Genomic DNA, 18786 nt, shown 5'->3' with positions numbered 1-18786 from the left:
TTGATAGTATATTACTGTCCTCTAAACCCCTTCTCCTTCACTGCTGCCCTATGGTTCTGGCTTCTACCCACTGCAGCACACTTATCCCCAAAGTATCATACAGTTCTAATCTCTGGAGGCTGGCAGCTTGACTTGGCACTTTAGGCCCCTTAGCAGGGTGAGCTGTTAAAACAGCACACCTCTCTCACTCAAGCCCATTTCCTCCATTCCCCGCTGGGTTTTGGAAAGGAAGGATTCACGGGGACCACCTCCCTCCTCTGTGACCCCAGCACTTCAGTCCCCTTCCAACACCTCCATCTGGTTCTCAGTGGTGCTCACTAGCTTGGAAGCAGGCTCCCAATTGGGGGGAGGGGGGCTGCCCTCTTCATGGTTTCTCTGATCATAAGGCAGGGCTCTGTATCAGTGAGAAAAGTCCCAGACTAATGGCAGAAATTTGCACTTTGAACATGTGTGTTTTTGTGTTGTGGAACCTGAGATTCCTTATTTATTAACAGAAAGTCTGATTTTTTTGGGGGGGGGGGGTCTTCGTTGCTATATTTTGTGGGGCTGGGAGAGATTAGGTTATTCTGACATGGGGTCCTTTCCATAAGAGGTACTTTTGAAGGCAAGATATAGGGTTGAAGAAGCACAGCCAGCCTCTAAAATCATAGCTCTCCAGTGGCCTTTAAAGAAAGCTGGTCCTCAGCACTAACAAAATCACTACAGTAGCCTAGTGCTTTTTCGGAAGCCTTTTTAGGGAAGGATGTTAGGTTTTTGGTAACTAGTGCTCTTTCAGTTTTTAGAGCATTGCGATTTAGGAATTTTGAGGGGATGAGAGAAGGGTTGTTCAGGGTCTGAATTACAGATAAAAGATTTTCTCTTGTGAATTTACTTTCTTTTTTTATCCCCATCAATTCTTTCTGTACACCTTCCTATTGGCCCAATTCTGGCCCCTTGCTTTGTTTTTGGTTTTGCTTTGCTTTATCATTGTTTCATTCCAGCTCCCAATTAGTGAAGGACACTACCATTAGTGAAGAGATAGTCTATGTCTCGTTCGAAGTCAAAGAAAATTACTCTGTTTTGTTTCCCTTTTATAAAAATAACACCTCAGAAAAGGAAAGGCTTCCATAGACAAAGTTAATAATCTGTATAATAATGGCTTTGGCTTTCACCTAAAATTCTGGGAATTACTGCTTCCATTGAGATAGGGATTTTCTTGGGCTGGATTGCTTATTACTGGCCATGGGAGAGGCAGGTGGTGTGTTTGTACATTTATAGCTCCCAGAAGACTAAAAACCTATTTTGGCTCATTTTTAGAGAATTAGAAGTGCAGTTTCTCTCCTTCTGTGTACCTCACAAGCTGGAATTAAAGGCTCGCCCTATTCATTGTTTGTCAGAAATGTGTGATGGCTGCTGGAAAGAATGAAGTTTTGCTTAGAGCAAAATAAGGAACAGCTTGTTTTTCACAAACACTAAAACTACAAAGTTTATCAATTTTCTCTTTATTTTTTTCCCAAAAAAGAGGGGTAACAAATGTCATCTCTGAAAGAGGCTTACTTTACACCCACTAATGTCAGTGGTTGGGATGCCAGGGAATAGGGAGTCAGACACCTACAGTGAATAGACTTAAATGCACTATTGTTTCTTTTCAGAGTGTTGCAGATTTGCCATCCCTCCACTGTGGGGGTAGAAAATGGAATAAGGATAGAAGGGATGTAGAATATGCTTTCCTGCCCACAGTAAGGATTTGGAATTGACTTGGTATGTTGAGTACATTTGAAAATACTATCAGGTTGATTGGGTGGGTTTACAACAAAGTTGTTCCACTCCCATTATAAGTCCATTTTGTACTTTTTTACTAGCTCGTATCTGTACCCTACACTATTACCTTTTGTCTTTGTCACATTTATCTTCTCCTTTGTCTCTGTAAGTTGTTTTTGCAGTGGTTAGTCATCAGATATTTTAACCACCTACACAAAAGCAAACTGCATAAAAAAAACTTGATGAGATTGAGGGAAAATACGTTCTTCCCTATATCACACTCCTCCCCACCAAAGCAACAAGTTAGTTCTAATAATTAGAAACTTTCTATTCTTCCTCCTTTTGTTTTTTGACCTCTTTATAGGTACCACTTGCCTACCGTTTGCTTCAATAAATTATTATAGCAGTTTGCAATCAATCTTAAAATATTCTCCATGGCCTTTATCTTTTTTCCTTTTGATAAAGGGATGCTAGCACAATAAGAGTGGTGTAAGTAAGCTGTCTTATACTAGGCCCTCTTCCCTTTCCCTGTCTGCTTCTCATGCTGTTTACTTCTTTGTCCTTCCAAGGAGCCCTTTTAGTCTTAAAATTCTGCATTTTGTACTCTTAATCAAATTGGGTTACCTTTTTAATAACTTCCCATTGCACATTCTCCAATTTGAATTGGCAGTTCAAAATTCTGAAAGTATAGTTGAGATACAAGTAGTATTTCTGGGAGATGCGCTTTCCCCTAGTCTCTGGTTGCCCAGGGTTATTCTGCATAATTGAGACTTACTGTGCTCCAGAGAGTTTGGATAAACACTGGCCAGGATTACTGGAAGTTAAAAAAGAATTCAGGTATGGAAAAGCATCTACATAGAGCACTTGAACCTCCTTTGTACCTGTTGGAAAAAATACAAAGAGTGTACTAAACCCAGCTAAGGTTATTACAGTCTGGTTGTTTGAAGTACCATTTTTCCCTCCTCCTTTTTCCCACTTTCCAGTGTACTCAAGAAAATTGAAAAATTGTAATGGATCAATTTAAAATATTTTTACTTCCTAAAAGCCTTTTTTGCCTGTTGTAATGTGCAGGACCCTTCTCCTTTGATGGGAGAGACAGGTAGTTACCTGAATCTAGGTTGAAAAGGTTATGTAAAAAGAAATTATAATAAAAGGGATACTCTGCTTTTCAAATCCTTGTTTTCTCTTAATCTAGGTAAGGCATATCCAAAATAAATATGTAAAGAAAAATAAAAGTTGTCTTCATGGAAGCAACTTGTCTTCCTTGATTGTACTGAGTTACAGTTATCCTAAGGGTTAAAACAATTGATTGCTGCTGAGAATCCAGTGCCCCCAGGACAGGGTTTATGTGGCAGGTGCTATTGCTTCTCTCCAGCAGAGTCAGATAGTTTACTTCTCTTTCGTTCTTGATCTCTAATGCTGAGTTGCCATAGGATTCTTTGATCATCTGGCCAACTTGGAAACCCCTCCAGTGTTTTGACAGAGTTCTAGAAAAGATGGCCTTATTAATCTAGTAGGGAGAACGTTAAGGATGCTATGAGGTTTATGTTAGTCTGATAATGACAAAACCTTGATAGCATTTAATATCAGTGCTTTTTCACAAAACTCAGTGTCCACAGCGAGTACTAACTTAAAAAAAAGATAAAAATAGAATCCTCCTACCTTAAAAGGCCTACTGTGAGTGCCAGTCTCAGTTTTCCTCCCCTCCACCCCTTGTTTATTGTTTCCCTGTGGAAGTTTGCACCTGAAAAGGCATGTGTTTCTATTTAGAGACAATGTCTATGGTACGAAATAGTGAAAGCTAATTGATTTGGGGATGACATTTGCCGCTCTTGCTCAGGGAGCATTATCTAACCTACAGAGTTACGTTAGATGCAGCAGAAGAGAACTCTGCATGTGCTTTTAAACTCTTTTGTCCTCATTTCAAAGCCCAGCTCATTCTCATATTTTGTTAGGAAGCAGTGTGGTATGACTGGGATAAGGAAGAAGAAGGAAAGCATGTTGTCACTTGAGACTGCCTTAGAAATGTTTCCCAGTCAGCGTTGGGTGTTTCCTGTTCTTTGGAAGAGAACAGGCCCAAACAGTACCTTCTTCATCCTGTAGCTGCAAGGAAGGCACCATGATCGAGGTTAGAGATGACTGACTTTGCTGATTTTTAGTTGAGTGTAAATGAAACTAACTTTAAATACATAATGAAAAGATGCTATATTTTTAAAGGACCTATTTTGCATAAATTTTGTTTCTTGAACAAAATGTGAAAAACCTACAGAATGAAATTGCAAAGTCAATGGGAGAATCAGAGACCTAATTTAAGTTTTTTGCCTGCTTGCTGGGTTTTGTGCACATTATTTAGTTTCTTTAAGCCTCAGTTTCTTAATGTAAAATGAGGAAAATAATACTTATAGAACTATTCTAAAGATAAATAAAGGCTTTAAAGCCTTTCACACAGTGTCTGGCCCAGAGTAGCTGCTTAATCAATGGCAGCTGTTAATAACTTAATATTATTGAATACTTTACCAGGCCAAAAAAGGAAAAAGAGAGAGAGAGAGAGAGAAAGAAGAGGACATGGGCAGTGCAAGGGAGGGTGATAACAAAATGAACTGATTATGTGTATATAAAGTAGATCACATTAGGCAGGGATGTCATGAGGATTAGTGTGATAGTGACCTTGTTGCTAAGTGCAAAAGCAAAACAATGACATAAAAGCAAGTAGGCTCAGCACTGAGTGGAGGAGAGAGATGGAGGCAGACACTGCAGGGAAAAAAGCTGATTAAAAAGGGGCCTTTGATTCCACAGGCACAAAAATCCACAGCCAGGAATTTGCTGCCACCTCTGAGTCAGGCAGGGGGGTGGGGGTGGGGTGCACAATCCCATTAGTACAGAATGCCCAGTGGATTTAGTCTGAGAGTCACATTTCTTACTTGGACCAGTGTAGACCGTAGCAAACCCAGCTCACTTGTTTCCTGGGACAGTTGAGTTAGGGGATGGCTTTTGCAGAGCACTCACCGCTGACCCCTCACCGCCGGGACCTCTGTAGCCGCTCTATCTGGCTAGCAAGGAAGATTCGTTCAGACCTGACTGCTCTTTTGGAATCTTATGTAAGTTGCCTGATTTGCTGTTGTCTGTTTTCACTTCATCTCTTCTGATGCAGCCCCTTACTGTCATGTTCCAGCCCCCAATACCAATCATTGAAGGCCCTAATCATATAGTCATTCATAGATTGGGCACCTATTATTTGACATGGTTCCTTCCCTTAAGGAAACTCCTATGACCTTATTTTCTTCTCTAGGCTGTTTAGGAGACATGATCTATGAATAAGAAAAATAGACATAGGCTTCTGAGTGGGATTGGCTGCGTGTCATGGAGGCTATTCCTAATTTGATTGCCTACAGTCTGAATTCTACCAGAATAGATTAACCATGTGCCCTCTAAGTGTGGGTTCTTCATTCACATTGTTCTGAATTTTTGAGCAGCATAAACCCAAAGAATTTCTTCTGTACAGTATTAGCCACCCACTTTTTCATTACATATATCAAGTTTCTGTGTGTCTAAATAGAATGGTCACCTACACTATCAAAAGGATTCCCTAGAAGATTCATTGGGGACTTAGGGAAGTGTCAAAGGAACTAACCATGGAGTTCCAGATTGGTTTTCTGATAGAGGGAGATCACCATCAGTTTCCACCTAAGGCTCACTATTACAGAAACACTGAAGGAGAGTTGTAAATTTAAGTTCTCTGAGAATTGGTTTATCTTTGTATAGTCTCACCAGTTAAAAATCAGACTCTTTAGTGCCTTTTTTTATTTTTTAATTTTTATTTAACTAATTCCCACTGAATTCTCTAAAGGATTGTCCTCACCGTTGAGAGTGGATAATGAAGGAGAGGGGGTTAGAAAAATTCTGCAATGGGTTAATTCTAGGGCTTCCTAAGGTCTGGTCAGTGTCTTCAAGTATGTTTAAAATACTTAAAACTCCAGTATGATTCAGGTACTCCAGTTTCCAGGAGGGAGTTTGAAGTGGGAAGGAAAAATTGTAGACTAGTGTTTTTCAACGTTTAGAATCTAATGAAAGCTGCAGATTCTCCCACAAAAAGTGAATAGGTAGTCAAAGCAGTATGTATCATTTCAGAGTGAATAAGGTCTTCCTAAAGTCCAGTCATTGGATCCCAAATGATCCAAAAATTTTGGAAAATTTTTATTTTCTTTACAATTTGGATCCTTGACAAGGAAGGTGAATTAAGACTTCACATGAGATTTAGGGATTAAATGAGAATTTTGGGATAATTACAGAAGATGTGATGTTTTTATGTATCCTTGGCCAGATGAAGCATCAGGGCCTGAACGAGAACATAAACCTGGACTCTGTGGATGGTGTGCCAATGGCAAGCACTGAATGGTGGAGTGAGCTGACTGAGGCAGAGCGACTCCAAGAGAACCTCCAAGCTTATCGTGCCTTCCATGTTATGTTGGCCAGGCTTTTAGAAGACCAGCAGGTGCATTTAACTCCAGCTGAAGGGGATTTCCATCAAGCAATACATACCGTTCTACTCCAAGTTGCTGCCTTTGCTTACCAGCTGGAGGAATTAATGATGCTTCTGGAACACAAGATCCCCTCCAATGAGGCTGATGGGATGCCCATCATTGGTGGAGATGGTGGTCTCTTTGAGAAGAAGCTGTGGGGCCTAAAGGTGTTGCGAGAGCTTTCACAGTGGACAGTGAGGTCCATCCATGACCTTCGAGTCATTTCTCATCAGACTGGGATTCCAACACATGGGAACCATTATATTGCTAATGACAAGAAAATATAGCAGTTATCCCTCCTCTCTCTCCCTCCTTCCTTTTCTAATGGAATATACACAGCCCCGAGGCCTCACTTTCCCATTCTTAAGTTTTGAAAGGTTGAAAGTTTTCTAACCTTTGAGACCGTAGGCATTTTCATCAAGTAGGGTTGGAGACATGGACAACTGGGCATACAGGTTGTGTGTGTGTGTGTGTGTGTGTGTGTGTGTGTGTTGGGGCCATAAGGGAATGGGGGCAAGGGCAGCATCCTTCCATCTTAGTGCTCTAACCTTTTCTACCCACTAAGTTAAGTTTACAAGGATTTAATAGTCTGACAGAATAAATATATGTTTAACTTTAGTCCTAGATGACTTTTCTGGGAAGATTGAAACTTAATTAAAAATCCTGGACCCCAGCCAATTCAAACTCTTGGATAATAAAAATACTAACATTTATTGAGTATCTACTATATTGTAGCGGTATGCCAGGGGCTCTGTGTATATTATATCTTCACAACAACCCTGTTGAGGGAGGTAGTGTTATTCCCATCTGGCAGATGAGAAAACAGAAATTATAACTTGGTAAAGGTTACCCAACTAGCAAATGGCACACTTAAGTTTGAACCCAGATATTTCTCATCCCAAAGCCTATGTGTCCTTCACTTCAGAGGCCTGATTATGACCCTTTATCCCTGCACCTCTTTGCCATAGCGGGTTGGAAAATACATTCAAGTATTCTATCCCCGGCCCTGGAAAACAATCCCCATTATATGTCCTGATAGGTCAGTAACATAATTGTAGTGTTAAAGGCGGTATTTGTTGCCCACGCTTGGCAAAGACGAGAGCAGTGGAGATGTTAAGATTCTGTTTGGGGAAAAGAGTAGGCCCACCAGACTTCTGAAATTAGGAAACTGAGGATGTGCAGTAACACAGCCTGCTTTATCAAGTGTCCACAAATGTTCTGGGTTGGGCACAGCGCACAGCAGCCTACGTCGCGTTTACTGTGAGCAGCAGTGTAGCGATACAGGCAGTGTAAGCAAGCGTTCATGGACAGCGGTTGGAATAGCACTCAGGTTAAAATGTCACAAACTCCTTTACCACACATTCTCTGGACTTAGTCATGAGGAGAGGGGGAGGCCCACTCTGTTCCCCGTGGGAATGCCAGTGATTCTGAAACAATACATAGCACAGCCTCCATGCTTCACAACAGAGGGGCAGGGCGCTGTGTTTAATGTTCTTGAGAGAAACAGTGTGAAAGACACAACCGGTAAATGTGGGCATTGATGGAAAGGTCGTTTGTGGTCGGGCCTGTGAAACTAGTGGTGCAATGTAAATTCAAAAGTTCTCAGGTATAACGTTACTTCACACTACCAATTAAACCCACCATCTTGGATGTGGGACCCAAATCAATTTAGTTTACTTACTTGAAGCTCCTGTGCTCTTAAGTGAACCGTGAGTCAGAGACGGCTAGCACCCATAGGTTGCATGAGATGGGACGGGGTGACCTAGCTTGTGTCTTTCTCCCACAAGGGTTTGTGTCCAAAACTCCACGAGGTCAGTGTTATGAGGACTCTGGGCTGGGCACCGTGGCAATACAGGGGACATAAGGCCCGGCTCTGTAGTCTGCATTTGTGGAAATGAGCTTGTATGCGTAGAAAACATCAATAATGGTTGGAATTGGGAGGGAGGCACAGGTTTAAGTGTTAGGGTGTTAAAGAAAAGGAGCTCAGCAAGGGCCCGAAATCCCTTTCTGGAGGAGGGGGGAGTTCAGTTGTGTCTCAGAGGTTGTCTGAGTACCAAATGAGAAATGAGAGAGACAAGGAAAGAGTTGCCTGGTTAGAAGAAAGTAAGGTGATGATAAACATTCGGGTCCCACTGCCACTAGAGGTTTATCATTTGGTTTTATTTCATTTGTAACTTTGGTGTATGGGTAGATACTTCCTCAGTAAATGCATAGATGCTGATTTCATTCAAGCTTCAACTGGTGGTTCTGCTTCAAGAGCAATATTTCTCATTGATAAAGTACCTGCTTATTAATGTGAAGCCCTTAGATTTATCTGTGGAATATTTTAGACTCTTTAATGGATAAAGATGTGACTACAAATTCTTAGTGGGGAATGACTGATTACAGACTTGCTGAATCTGAAAGGAGTGACCCCTCTCTGAGGGTTTGTCCTTATATTCAGCAGATGTGGCAGAGCAGACGTCGGCAGAAGTTTCAAAAGTCAATGGAACATGGCTTAAGCTCTGAGTTACATGTGAAGGAGTATTTATATATATGAGAGGCATATTTGAAGTGGCAGAGGGTCCAGAAAAGGTACAAGTACTAACTATTGAATGGGAGGAAATAGGAAGCTACAGAAGTCTCGATTAGGTCACAAGCAGCAAGTCTCCAGAGTGTACTCCCAGCGTTGTACTAAGAGTTCCGTACCAGTTTCTTCTTCAAAAAAACTTGCAATATGCCTCAAAAGAAGTATGGAGAAAATGCTTAGAAAGTGTAGATAAATAAGGGAGAAGTGAGCACTTAACTTTAAAAACAAAGTCATAAACGTGAATGGATCTGAATGTGTAGACTGCATCATGCTTATCTGAAACGGACAAGACCGTGAAGAAGGGACCCAAAAATAGGTCCATGTTCTAGGTGTGTGTCTTAAATACAGATAGGAATAATGGCAACACTGTGGAAGAAGTATGGTTTCTTTAAGGATCCAGAACCCAAAAGAGATTTTTGGTCTTTAGATTTTAGTTTCCTTGTTCCTTAGATCTATATATGGATCGGATCTCTGGGGAATCATATTTTTATATGTGTGTAAACTATATTATATAATACATAAATATAAAATTTATATATAATGTATAACATGTAACTATATAGTGATATATATGTTATATGTGTGTGTGTGTGTATATATATATATAATTAAAAGGCATGAATGTAGTTCCTAACCCCTAACTTGTATTTTGTAAAGAGTATTCCCACAGCCTGTAGAAGTCCTCTGTGGGAGGGAGATTCTGTTTTCCTGAATCTGTTAAGGAATTGCATATATGAGCAAAGATAAACTCTTTTTACATTGATTTAAGAAGGTGATTTGGAAAAAATTTGCAAATTGGCACAAACTCATAGGCCAAGCATCGAATAAAATTAGCTTTGAAATAATCAGGTCTGAGGGAATTGAGAGTTTTAATAAAGTCATAGCCTTGGTATTGCTGTAATTCCAGCCTGCTGTGGATTAAAGCCCAATGGATGACTCATTCTTGTGACCACTGGTCAAACAGGCAGAGGACAAGTAAATATTTTAGGGAGACCTATCTCAGAAGTGGTTTAGAATGACTTCGTGAATCCTTAGCTCCTCAAGTAGCTGAGCACCTTCTCTATATTAATACTAAGGAGTAAAATAGAAATGCAGGAAGCAAAGGGGCTTCTACCACGGTGAGAAAGTGATTGGTGAAGAGGAAAGGGGAAAAAAGGAGTTTGGATATCACGTCAATTAACTTACGGTGTGTGTGCATGTGGGTTAGTCTCTAGACAGTGTTTAGGCCAGGACATTTAAAAAGAATGGTTTGGCCTGCCTCGTTCCACCCAAGAATGAAACCTCTGAGTGTTGGTACGTTGAAAAAGTGAAAATGATAAAAATCATCTTTCCACTCAAAAGCTTCTATAGAACTCTAAAGTCTACAGATAAAGACAGTAAAAATATAATTTGATCTTTTGGTGAAATGTGTGTGGGGTGTGCAGTAACATCCATGTGCATGTGATTCTTACATTACTTGGATCCATCTATTTTTGGCAGATAGAAAATAAAGATCCAAGAACGGCTAACAATAAAGATCTCGCCTCAGCAGGACCATGAGTTGCTTTTATTTCTGTATCTTTGGATGAGCAAGAAGAATTTCAAGTGATTTCAACATTGGATAAAATGTAATCCTCCCAGCCAGGGCCATGCTCAGTCAAGCATGCCAGGTAAATCACCATGATGCCAGGCCACTGGGAAAAACTCCCAAGGCCAGTCAGCCTAGAAAAGGTAGTTTGCCCCATACCTATCAGCTAGCCTGCAGATGAGGCAGATTTCCTTTCATATGGTTAAATTTCAAGTATTTGAACCCCAGGCAAACTTGAAGGACAGAGGAGAACCCCAATTAGCCCATTTCTAGTCTAGTTTGAAGGTAGAAACTAAGTTGGGAAAGATAAGAAAAATTACCAAGAGATGCTGTATTTTTATCCACATGTTCAAGGTAGTATGAACACTGCATTTACTTATGTCAGGTATTACCGTTTATCCTCTGAGAGACCATCTCACAAATGAGGGAAGTGAGAATGAGCATTAGCTTGCCCAAGTCCCTCCCCTAGTACCTGACAGGTTTGGAGTTTTAGTTCTGGCTCCCAGACTCACTACACCCCACTGCCATGGGCCACCTAGCAATTGAGGTCATTTTATGTTGAAATGCGTTCTCGATCTCTAATTCACTTTCCTTGGATAAAGCCAATGTAAACTTGGGCAAATCCCGCTCTGTGACAAACCTGGTAAGTTTCCAAACTTTGAGACAAGTCGCCTTTTCTGAGCTTCCTCATTTATGAAATGGAAATGACAACTTCACAGGTTGGTTGATGGTTCAGACAAGTATCTGAAAGTACTTGTGAATGACATACAAACATAGAGAATACAAGGATAAAATGGCTCAAATAGCTTGGATTCATGGAAAGCCTTCAGCTGAGGAGAGAGCTCTGTTAAGGATCTCAGAGAAATACCAGTTGCTCCTCATGATCCCATCTGGTCACAGCGTAGACGTCACCCTGTTGTGCCTGTGAGCCTTTGGCCACTAGAGGCCAACCCAGTCCTACAGGGAGCTGCCAAAAACCCGCACCCTCCAGGGCTAGAGAGGTTCGGTAATCCGCCCCAGGTGTCCCAGCTAGAATGTAGAAGAATTAGAACTACAACTTAGTCTTCCTGCTTCTCCATTAGACCAGCCTCATCCTAGGAGACATCTGGTGTTTCTCCATCATTTTCACTCCCTTGCATCCAGCACTTTCTGGCAACCCTTCCTCTAACAAGGCTTGGAAACTCTGGGAACAGCAACTCATAACCCAGACTTCTCTGGCCACCCCAGCCGCCACCTCTACTATCATCTGGTGGTCCTGATATGTCATTGCTCCCCTGATATGGGAAAAGTGGGACCCAGTCTGAGGTAATGGTTAAATATGCTATTCCTTCCAGGATAAGTGACATTCGAACAAGGGATCCAGGGAAGCTTTTTAAAAATACATTTCTGAGGCAGGTGTCTATCTTTTAAGTCAGACCAGCCCTATGCCATACCACTAGATAAATGTTTAGGACTGCTTTCTCTTCTCTCAATTATCCCTGGCTCTTATCCCCAAATCCTGGGGTGGAGGGAGATTTGGAGGTTACACAGAGAACTTAGCAGGCCACTAAACAAATTGACCAACCTGGTTCTAAGCTCCAAAGCTCAGGCTTTCCTGCCCTGCTCCATCCAAATTCAACAGCAGTACATATTGATACCTCCTTTGGACCAGTAATAAGGATACAGAAAAGAACATTAATGATAGTAGCAAACACTTACAGTGTTCATTTTACTCTGTGCCGGTCATCATTCTGCTTTACATGCATTAACTCCTTTATTCCTCACAAAAACTCTATGAGGTGGGTACTATGGGGTTGAGGGCAGGCCACCCCAAAATGTGCTGCTTTGGCATATTGATAAGTTACTTAAACAGCCAGTGCAAAAAGGATGCTCTGCCCCCCCTCCCCCGCCACTTTGTCCCCTGAAAGCAAAAAATGCATCTCCATGGGAAAATAGCCTCCCTGTAGCAGGGGCGGGACCTCCTCATCACCAGAGAGACAACTGAGGGCTGAGAAGGCTATTTAAACAAACCTTGTTACTTCACTCATTTACTACCCCAAGCCCAGACCCCTGGGTCTTGTCAATTCTTCACAGATGTGTTTGTCTAAAAGGTGCAAAATGTGCCTGCTCTGGTCACTTCTTTGAGTCTCATGTTTTCATATGAGCATGTACGAAATTAAATTTGTTTTGCTTTTCTTAATCCATCTTCTGTCAATTTAATTAGACCAGCCAATGAACCTAGAGGGGAAGAAAGAAGTTTTCTGCCCCTACAGTATGAATTCTTATTGTACAACTGAAGAAAGAGGCACAGACAGCAGGTGGTTCCCTGCCCTGCAAGCACTTGAGGTGGGGACAGCTCAGAGAAAGACAGCAGGTATGCAGCCAATGGGGACAGAAGTCAGGGTGCAGCTGGTCGCACCAGGATGTGAAAGAAGAGCTGCGGGAGCCCCAAGGAGGGGAGGAAGGAATGGAGAGAACTTCTCCAAACAGGCACTTTGGGAGCTAGGCTTTGAAAAATGACAAGGGTTTTGGCCTCGGGGGAAAAATGAGAAGTGGGCAAGAACATTTTGGAGAGAAGGACCAGCAAACAGTCAATGCTTGGCTGCCAGTAGGCATGAGGCATGTTTGTGAATGTTCACCAGGACTGAGCACGGGGTTCTCCAAGAGCCACAGGAGGAGATGAGACAGGAGGAGTGAGGTGCAGGCACCTTCAGGAGAGACTCTTTGTTTTAGAAAAACAATTCAGACAGTTCTGTGAGAGCTGTCCTGGACGTGGAAGTGGCCTGGGGTAGAGAGAGCCATTAAGATGCTGCTGCTATTCTCAAGGTAGTATATGTTTCAGCTATTCGTGGAAAAGTTCGCAGCACTAGGATACAGAGGTGAACACAACATAATCCTTGATCTTTTAAAATTTGAATTCTGGTGGGGGAAGACAGGCAACACATAATAATAATACAATTTAGAGAGGGATAAGAACTATGTAGGAAATCAAAAAGGTGCAATGATAAAATTACCAAGAGACGGGGTCAGGATGGGCTTTCTCAAGTGGTTATTTCCCCCGGGAATCTGAATGATGAGGAGTCAGCCCCCAAACGCCCTGAGAGCAAGTACCAGGGGCACAGGGAACTATTGAGTCCAAAGCCTGAGGCAGGACTGAGTTTCCTGTTCTCTTGGAGCTGAAAGGAGGCCAACAGCAGCTGAAACCAGGAGGGGCAGGGGAACGATGCGAGTGCCAAGGCCCTCGGCCAAAGACCAGGAGAAACACACCTGTGGTTAAGCAGGTGCTTTATTCCTTGTTACAGCAAGGAAGAACGAACACCATGGGAAACTATGGGGTGTCTTGGTAAGAGAGTGTTGGAACTTACTGTAGAATGAGGCTTCCGCTGGGTGCCTCTGGGGAGGGCCTGGGAAGGCAGAGGTTCGCTCCCGTTTGGACGCTGTCAGGAAGGGCAATTCTGATTGCGGATTTTGTGGGCGCCACAGGGACTGTGCTTTTGTCTGTGATTAGACAAAATTAGGAAGTGGCCCTGTTTTGTTTCACTTATCGTGGTCTCAGGATAGCTTTCTGTGAAGTAATGGTTCTATGAGGTTTAGATTGGACCAGCTTGTGACGCTACCGCAATCGAGCTGCGCACCTCGGATCAACGCTGCACATCAGGGCCTGCATGCTTTCTCGCTCACGAGAAGGAAGAGTCTGTGTGGAAAGGGATCTGGGTGTTGTTTTAACTGCTGAACACAGACAACAAGTGTACAACCAACTCTGACAGCAGCCAGTGTGGGGTTGGTGTTTCCTCCTAGATAAAAATGAACCCAATCATAGGATTGCCCCTGCTTTCCCACAGCACCCAATTCAGAGCAAAACTATACTTCGTTGTATCCTTCCCCAAACTAACCCAAGTCCAAAGCCTATAATGAATCCCTGCTTACACTTCCTTACTGAGGTGCCCCAAAGTTCCCCATGATACGCTGCCATCTCCCTCGCTGCAAGAAGCCAATAAACCCATCTTCGACTGCAGGTGTGTTGTCCTAGGAGTCTGGCTAAAGGGTACCAACAGTGCAAAGAGAAATCATTGGAAATGTTTAAGCAGGAAAGTGACATGATAAGACTTACATTTTTAAAATGAGTACTCGAGCTCTTATGAGCAGGTGGGTTTATGGGGGCAAGAGTGGATGCAAAAAAAAAAATCCAGATGATGGAGAACCTGAATTAAAAGTGACAGGGGATGGAGAGAAGGGGACAGCTCTGATAATCATGGCAGAGGAGTTAGCATGGGAAGCTGGGGAGAAGGACACTGAACTTTAGGAAGAGGGAAGAAGCAAAGAGTACCCTCTCCCAAGTAGGAGGAGAGCGAACAAATTAGGCAGGAAACATGGAAGGGGCAGCAGATATTGTGGGTAGCATAGGAGAGCACAAGTCTGCTTTTTATTTATTTATTTATTAAAGACTTTATCTATTTGACAGAGAGAGAGACAGTGAGAGAGGGGACACAAGCAGGGGGAGCAGCAGAGGGAGAAGGAGAGGCAGGTTTCCCGCTGAGCAAGGAGCCCAATGCTCCCTGTGATGCAGGGCTCAATCCCAGGACCCCAGGTTCATGACCTGAGCCGAAGGCAGACACTTAACGACTGAGCCACCCAGGCACCCCACAAGTCTGGTATTTAAATATGTTGAGTTTGAATGTGGAACATAGCAGTCACGGAAGGAGTGGCGAGGTGAGTACTGAGGAATGAAGCTGGATAGGAAGGTTAGGGCTCCACCACAGGGGCCTGGAACACCATGCTAAGGAATTTAGATTCATTCCACAGGCAATGAGGAACCATTCAAGGTTTTATATCAGTGACCCTCTAAAAGTTAGCATGAACAAGACCAAGACCAGAAGGAAGGAAAGATAAGGAAAAATCACCAGGGGTCAGGTCAGTTCTTCTGCCTTAGTTTTATAGGGAACTGCAAGGGTCCCCTGTCCAAATCCAAGTGCAGAGCCCCCTGTGATTCTGACGGTCACCAGAGCTTTAGTTGTCCTAAGGCATAGCAAGAAATCGCCCTACTCTCCACCTTCCAAATTGGGCAAATTTTCGTCTCCCAAGAAGGTTTTCATTATAGCCAAGTTGGAACTAAGATTGAACTTAGTGACAAAAATGTATACAAAGGGCCAAAATTTGGTTCTAAGCTCTTCAGAAGTCAAAATAAGGACAGAGACCTCTTTATTTTACGTGGCCTGCAGTGTCCATAAGATAGCAAGAACCCCGTTGTCCAAGGCTGCTCCAGGAGACAACATTGTGTAGTGTCCAAGGAACAACTCCCTGACGGTAGCCCAGCGGTCTCCATTCTGTCAGTGCCTGGGAGAGGATGTTGGGTGGGTGCACCATGCTGCTACCTCCCCTTTGCCCATTCCTTTTATTTATTTATTTATTTACTTACTTACTTACTTAACTTACTTGTTTACTTATTTAGCCTACTTGTCTAGAATATTTTGAGATGGTGAAAACTTGTTTTATTCACGTTTCTATTTATTCAAGAACCTTATGATGGGCAAAATGGGGCTTAAAACTGGTTTATTAATGAAATAATACATTTAATAATCTCAGAGGAACAGGTAACCTAAAAGGATTTGATAGCTGGCTCTTATTACTTGGGGTCCCACAAGACAACTTCTGGTTTTCTCTCATTCAGCAAACTTGTACTCATGAGGTGTTCTGCCTGATGCTGAGCTCTGGAAGTAACTACAGTGAGCACACTATCCCTCCCCCGCATCCAAAGAGCTCATAGTCAATTTGGGTCAAGAACTCATGCCAAGTGACCAACTCACAGTGACATGCCTGCTAAAGAGGTTGAGAGGAGTAAGAGAGGATTCTTCCTGGGAGATTGAAGGAGTGTGTGAGGTAGGAGAAGAGGCAAATAGAAATGTATTGTCAGGGGAGAATTGAGACTATCAGGAAGGAAAGAATCTGTTGGAAGAATCCTCCCAGGCCAGCAGAACTGAACCTATTTGAAAATGTGCCTACCTGAGACTGAGTCCTGTCCCATCCAGGAAGCCTTGCCAGATCCTTCCCACTTAGAATTTGTGTCCCTCATTCACTTTCTCATAATGTTCTGTTGGAAGCTCTATGACATTTCCACAATGAGTAATTTCTATTTTGTGGGTGTCTGACCCACTCAACTGTGAGTCTTGATGATACATCTTTGTGCATCCAGTGCACTATCACTCACCTTTGCACATCACCATCAGAATTATCTGCACATTGTGGGGCGCCTGGGTGGCTCAGTTGGTTAAACATCTGCCTTCAGCTCAGGTCATGATCCCGGGGTCCTGGGATCAAGCTCTGCATTGGGCTCCCTGCTCAGCGGGGAGTCTGCTTCTCACTCTGCCCTGTCTCCCCACCACCCCCACTCATGCTCTCAAATAAATAAATTCTTTAAAAAAAAAAGAGGGGTGCGTGGGTGGCTTAGTCATTAAGCGTCTGCCTTTGGCTCAGGTTGTGATCCCAGGGTCCTGGGATCGAGCACCACATCAGGCTCCCTGCTCCGTGGGAAGCCTGCTTCTCCCTCTCCCACTCCACCTGCTGGTGTTCCCTCTCTCACTGTCTCTGTCAAATAAATAAAACCTTTAAAAAAAAAATTATCTGCACATTGTGACAGCTCAATGTTTCAAGAACATTACAAAAATGGCTCTCCAAGAGACTGCTGTCTTGGGTTAGGGAATGGCAATTCACTCTGGCATACCCGAGCTAAACAGCACCTCCACCGGGAAGGCTCTCTGATAGGGGTGGTTGGGAGTGAGGTAGATTTGGGGGGCACATGTAAGTTTTCCAAAGCCAAGCTTCATGGTACATCCCTCCAAAACAGTGGCCCTGTTGATTCCTTCCTACCAAAGACCATCAGGAATACACCTGTATTTGAACAAAGTTGGGCTTATTGGCTCCTTCCAAGAAGGGAGAGCGACCTGTGAACCACGGTGGAGAGGGTGGGGCTTCTCAGCAAGATGGTGTCAGGGCAAGGGACTGACAGGACTTGAGTGTTAGGTGATTTGGAAGAGGGTCTGAGGAAACACACTTTAGTTCTACAATGGTGCCTTCCCAAAGTGCAACCTATTCTATGTTTGGATGTCTGACTTTTTATCTAGGTGGCAGAAGGAAGAGAATGAGCTAAAACCTTAATTAGTAATGATGCAGGAGTCTGGTTATTTTTAAGTTTGGACAGAATTCTTGTCATTATCTATGCATTCGGACTGGGCTGGATTCTGCAGTGGCTTGGGTGGCCCCTAGGCCCTCTGTTCCTCTGTCAGGATGCCTCCTTACGGTCTCCTGTACCCCCTCCCCGCCCCCCTTTCTTGCAGCAACTGCAGGCAGAGCTTATGCCCAGAGCAAGAGCCACCAAAGCCACAATGGTGCCCACCCAGGTGCCAGCAATGGCCCACATTCTGGGCCATGGATGCTGGCCTGTTACCAGTCCTGCAGCCTCACGGATCAATGCCCACTGGACTCACCCAGGACAGAAAGCCTGTGGGTACTGCTGCTGTTAAGCAAGGGGGGCCTGGAAGAAATGGGGGCATCCGGTCAGCTGTCTGCTGCCGGTCCAAGAGGGGCCCAGCCCTGAGGCAGGAGAGATTTGGCAGTCATCGCTGAGGCCACCCTGGAGTTAGCTGTACTGAGGGGCACTTCGTGGGGCAGTCCGTGGGGCTGCAGATAGAACATCTCCCTCAGGGGCCCAGGGCTCTCTGGTCCTTCACAAGGCCCAAGGGGTGTTCCACCTGGCAGCTGAAGACACCCCCAAAGGGGACGGCCCGGGCTGCACCCAGCTCTGAGTCACTGCTGACACACACCTTGAGGTGCGCCCGCGGGTGGAAGTAGCAGGGGCAGGCCCGGGCCCCGCGGAGCCGGCTTGGGTTGCGGACTGTAGGGGCCTCCGAGGAGGACGCCCAAAGCGGCGGGCGGGGAGGCCTGCGAGGCGCACCCGCACACCGTGCTGCTCCCGGCGGGGTGCACCGCCCGGCCGCGGGGAGGGAGGAAGAGCCGGCCCTCGGGGCGGGGCGGGGCGGGGCGGGCCCGTCTTCAGGTCGTCCGCGGGAGCTGGCAGGGCAAGAGGCGCTGCGGGCGAGCGGGTTCGGGGTGCGTGCTACACGCACGCGGCCTCGCCCTCCTGGTAGACGCCCCCCAACGTCAGTTGGCACTGCGGCCGCCCGCGCGCGAGCCCCGTTTCCGGTGGCTCGGGGGTTGAAGGCGGGCGCCGCGCGCCTCGGGCAGCCCGGGAGCGCGGGGACCGCGGAGCGGCGGCGGCTGGCGCGGCGCGCGGAGGCCGCGCACCTGTAGCGCGGCGGGCGCCGAGCTGCCGCTGGCCTCCGCCGCCTCTGCGGGGTCACGCCCGCCGGGACTGCGTGGGAAGACGCGGCGGAGGCGGCGCACGTGACGTCGCTCTT

At 44.7% G+C, this 18786-nt stretch overlaps 2 protein-coding genes across 3 annotated transcripts in view; both read left to right on the top strand.

Moving 5' to 3' along the window:
• The window catches only part of ZFP91 (ZFP91 zinc finger protein, atypical E3 ubiquitin ligase), a 45978-nt gene extending 40276 nt beyond the window's left edge, over window positions 1-5702 (top strand). The window contains exons 12-13 of one of the 2 annotated variants that reach the window (XM_064576380.1): window positions 1632-1740; window positions 4738-5702. In XM_064576380.1, the coding sequence (XP_064432450.1) occupies window positions 1632-1736 (105 nt within the window). In that variant the 3' untranslated portion in view covers window positions 1737-1740; window positions 4738-5702. Of the gene's footprint in view, window positions 1-1631 lie in introns of both variants that reach the window. The other variant, XM_045893603.3, reaches the window with a different exon arrangement.
• On the top strand, window positions 4698-9674 carry CNTF (ciliary neurotrophic factor). Its single transcript, XM_045893605.3, has 2 exons — window positions 4698-4838; window positions 6062-9674. The coding sequence occupies exons 1-2, from the start codon at window positions 4725-4727 to the stop codon at window positions 6545-6547; spliced, it is 600 nt and encodes a 199-aa protein (XP_045749561.2). The 5' UTR covers window positions 4698-4724; the 3' UTR covers window positions 6548-9674.
• The last annotated feature ends 9112 nt before the right edge of the window (window positions 9675-18786 follow it).

This window comes from Mirounga angustirostris, unplaced genomic scaffold (assembly GCF_029215605.1).
Source record: "Mirounga angustirostris isolate CCGP_5_RB_7025 unplaced genomic scaffold, mMirAng1.0.hap1 SCAF_13, whole genome shotgun sequence".
Taxonomy (NCBI): domain Eukaryota; kingdom Metazoa; phylum Chordata; class Mammalia; order Carnivora; family Phocidae; genus Mirounga; species Mirounga angustirostris.
Note: the sequence above shows the minus strand (reverse complement) of the source record. Positions and strands in the feature narration are given on the sequence as shown.

Excerpts from the sequence above, each read along its gene's own strand:
- CNTF (XM_045893605.3), top strand. The coding sequence starts at position 4,725 with ATGGCTTTTGCAGAGCACTCACCGCTGACCCCTCACCGCCGGGACCTC. Across the intron at positions 4,839-6,061 it reads CTGCTCTTTTGGAATCTTAT|ATGAAGCATCAGGGCCTGAA; the intron begins GTAAGTTGCCTG and ends ATCCTTGGCCAG.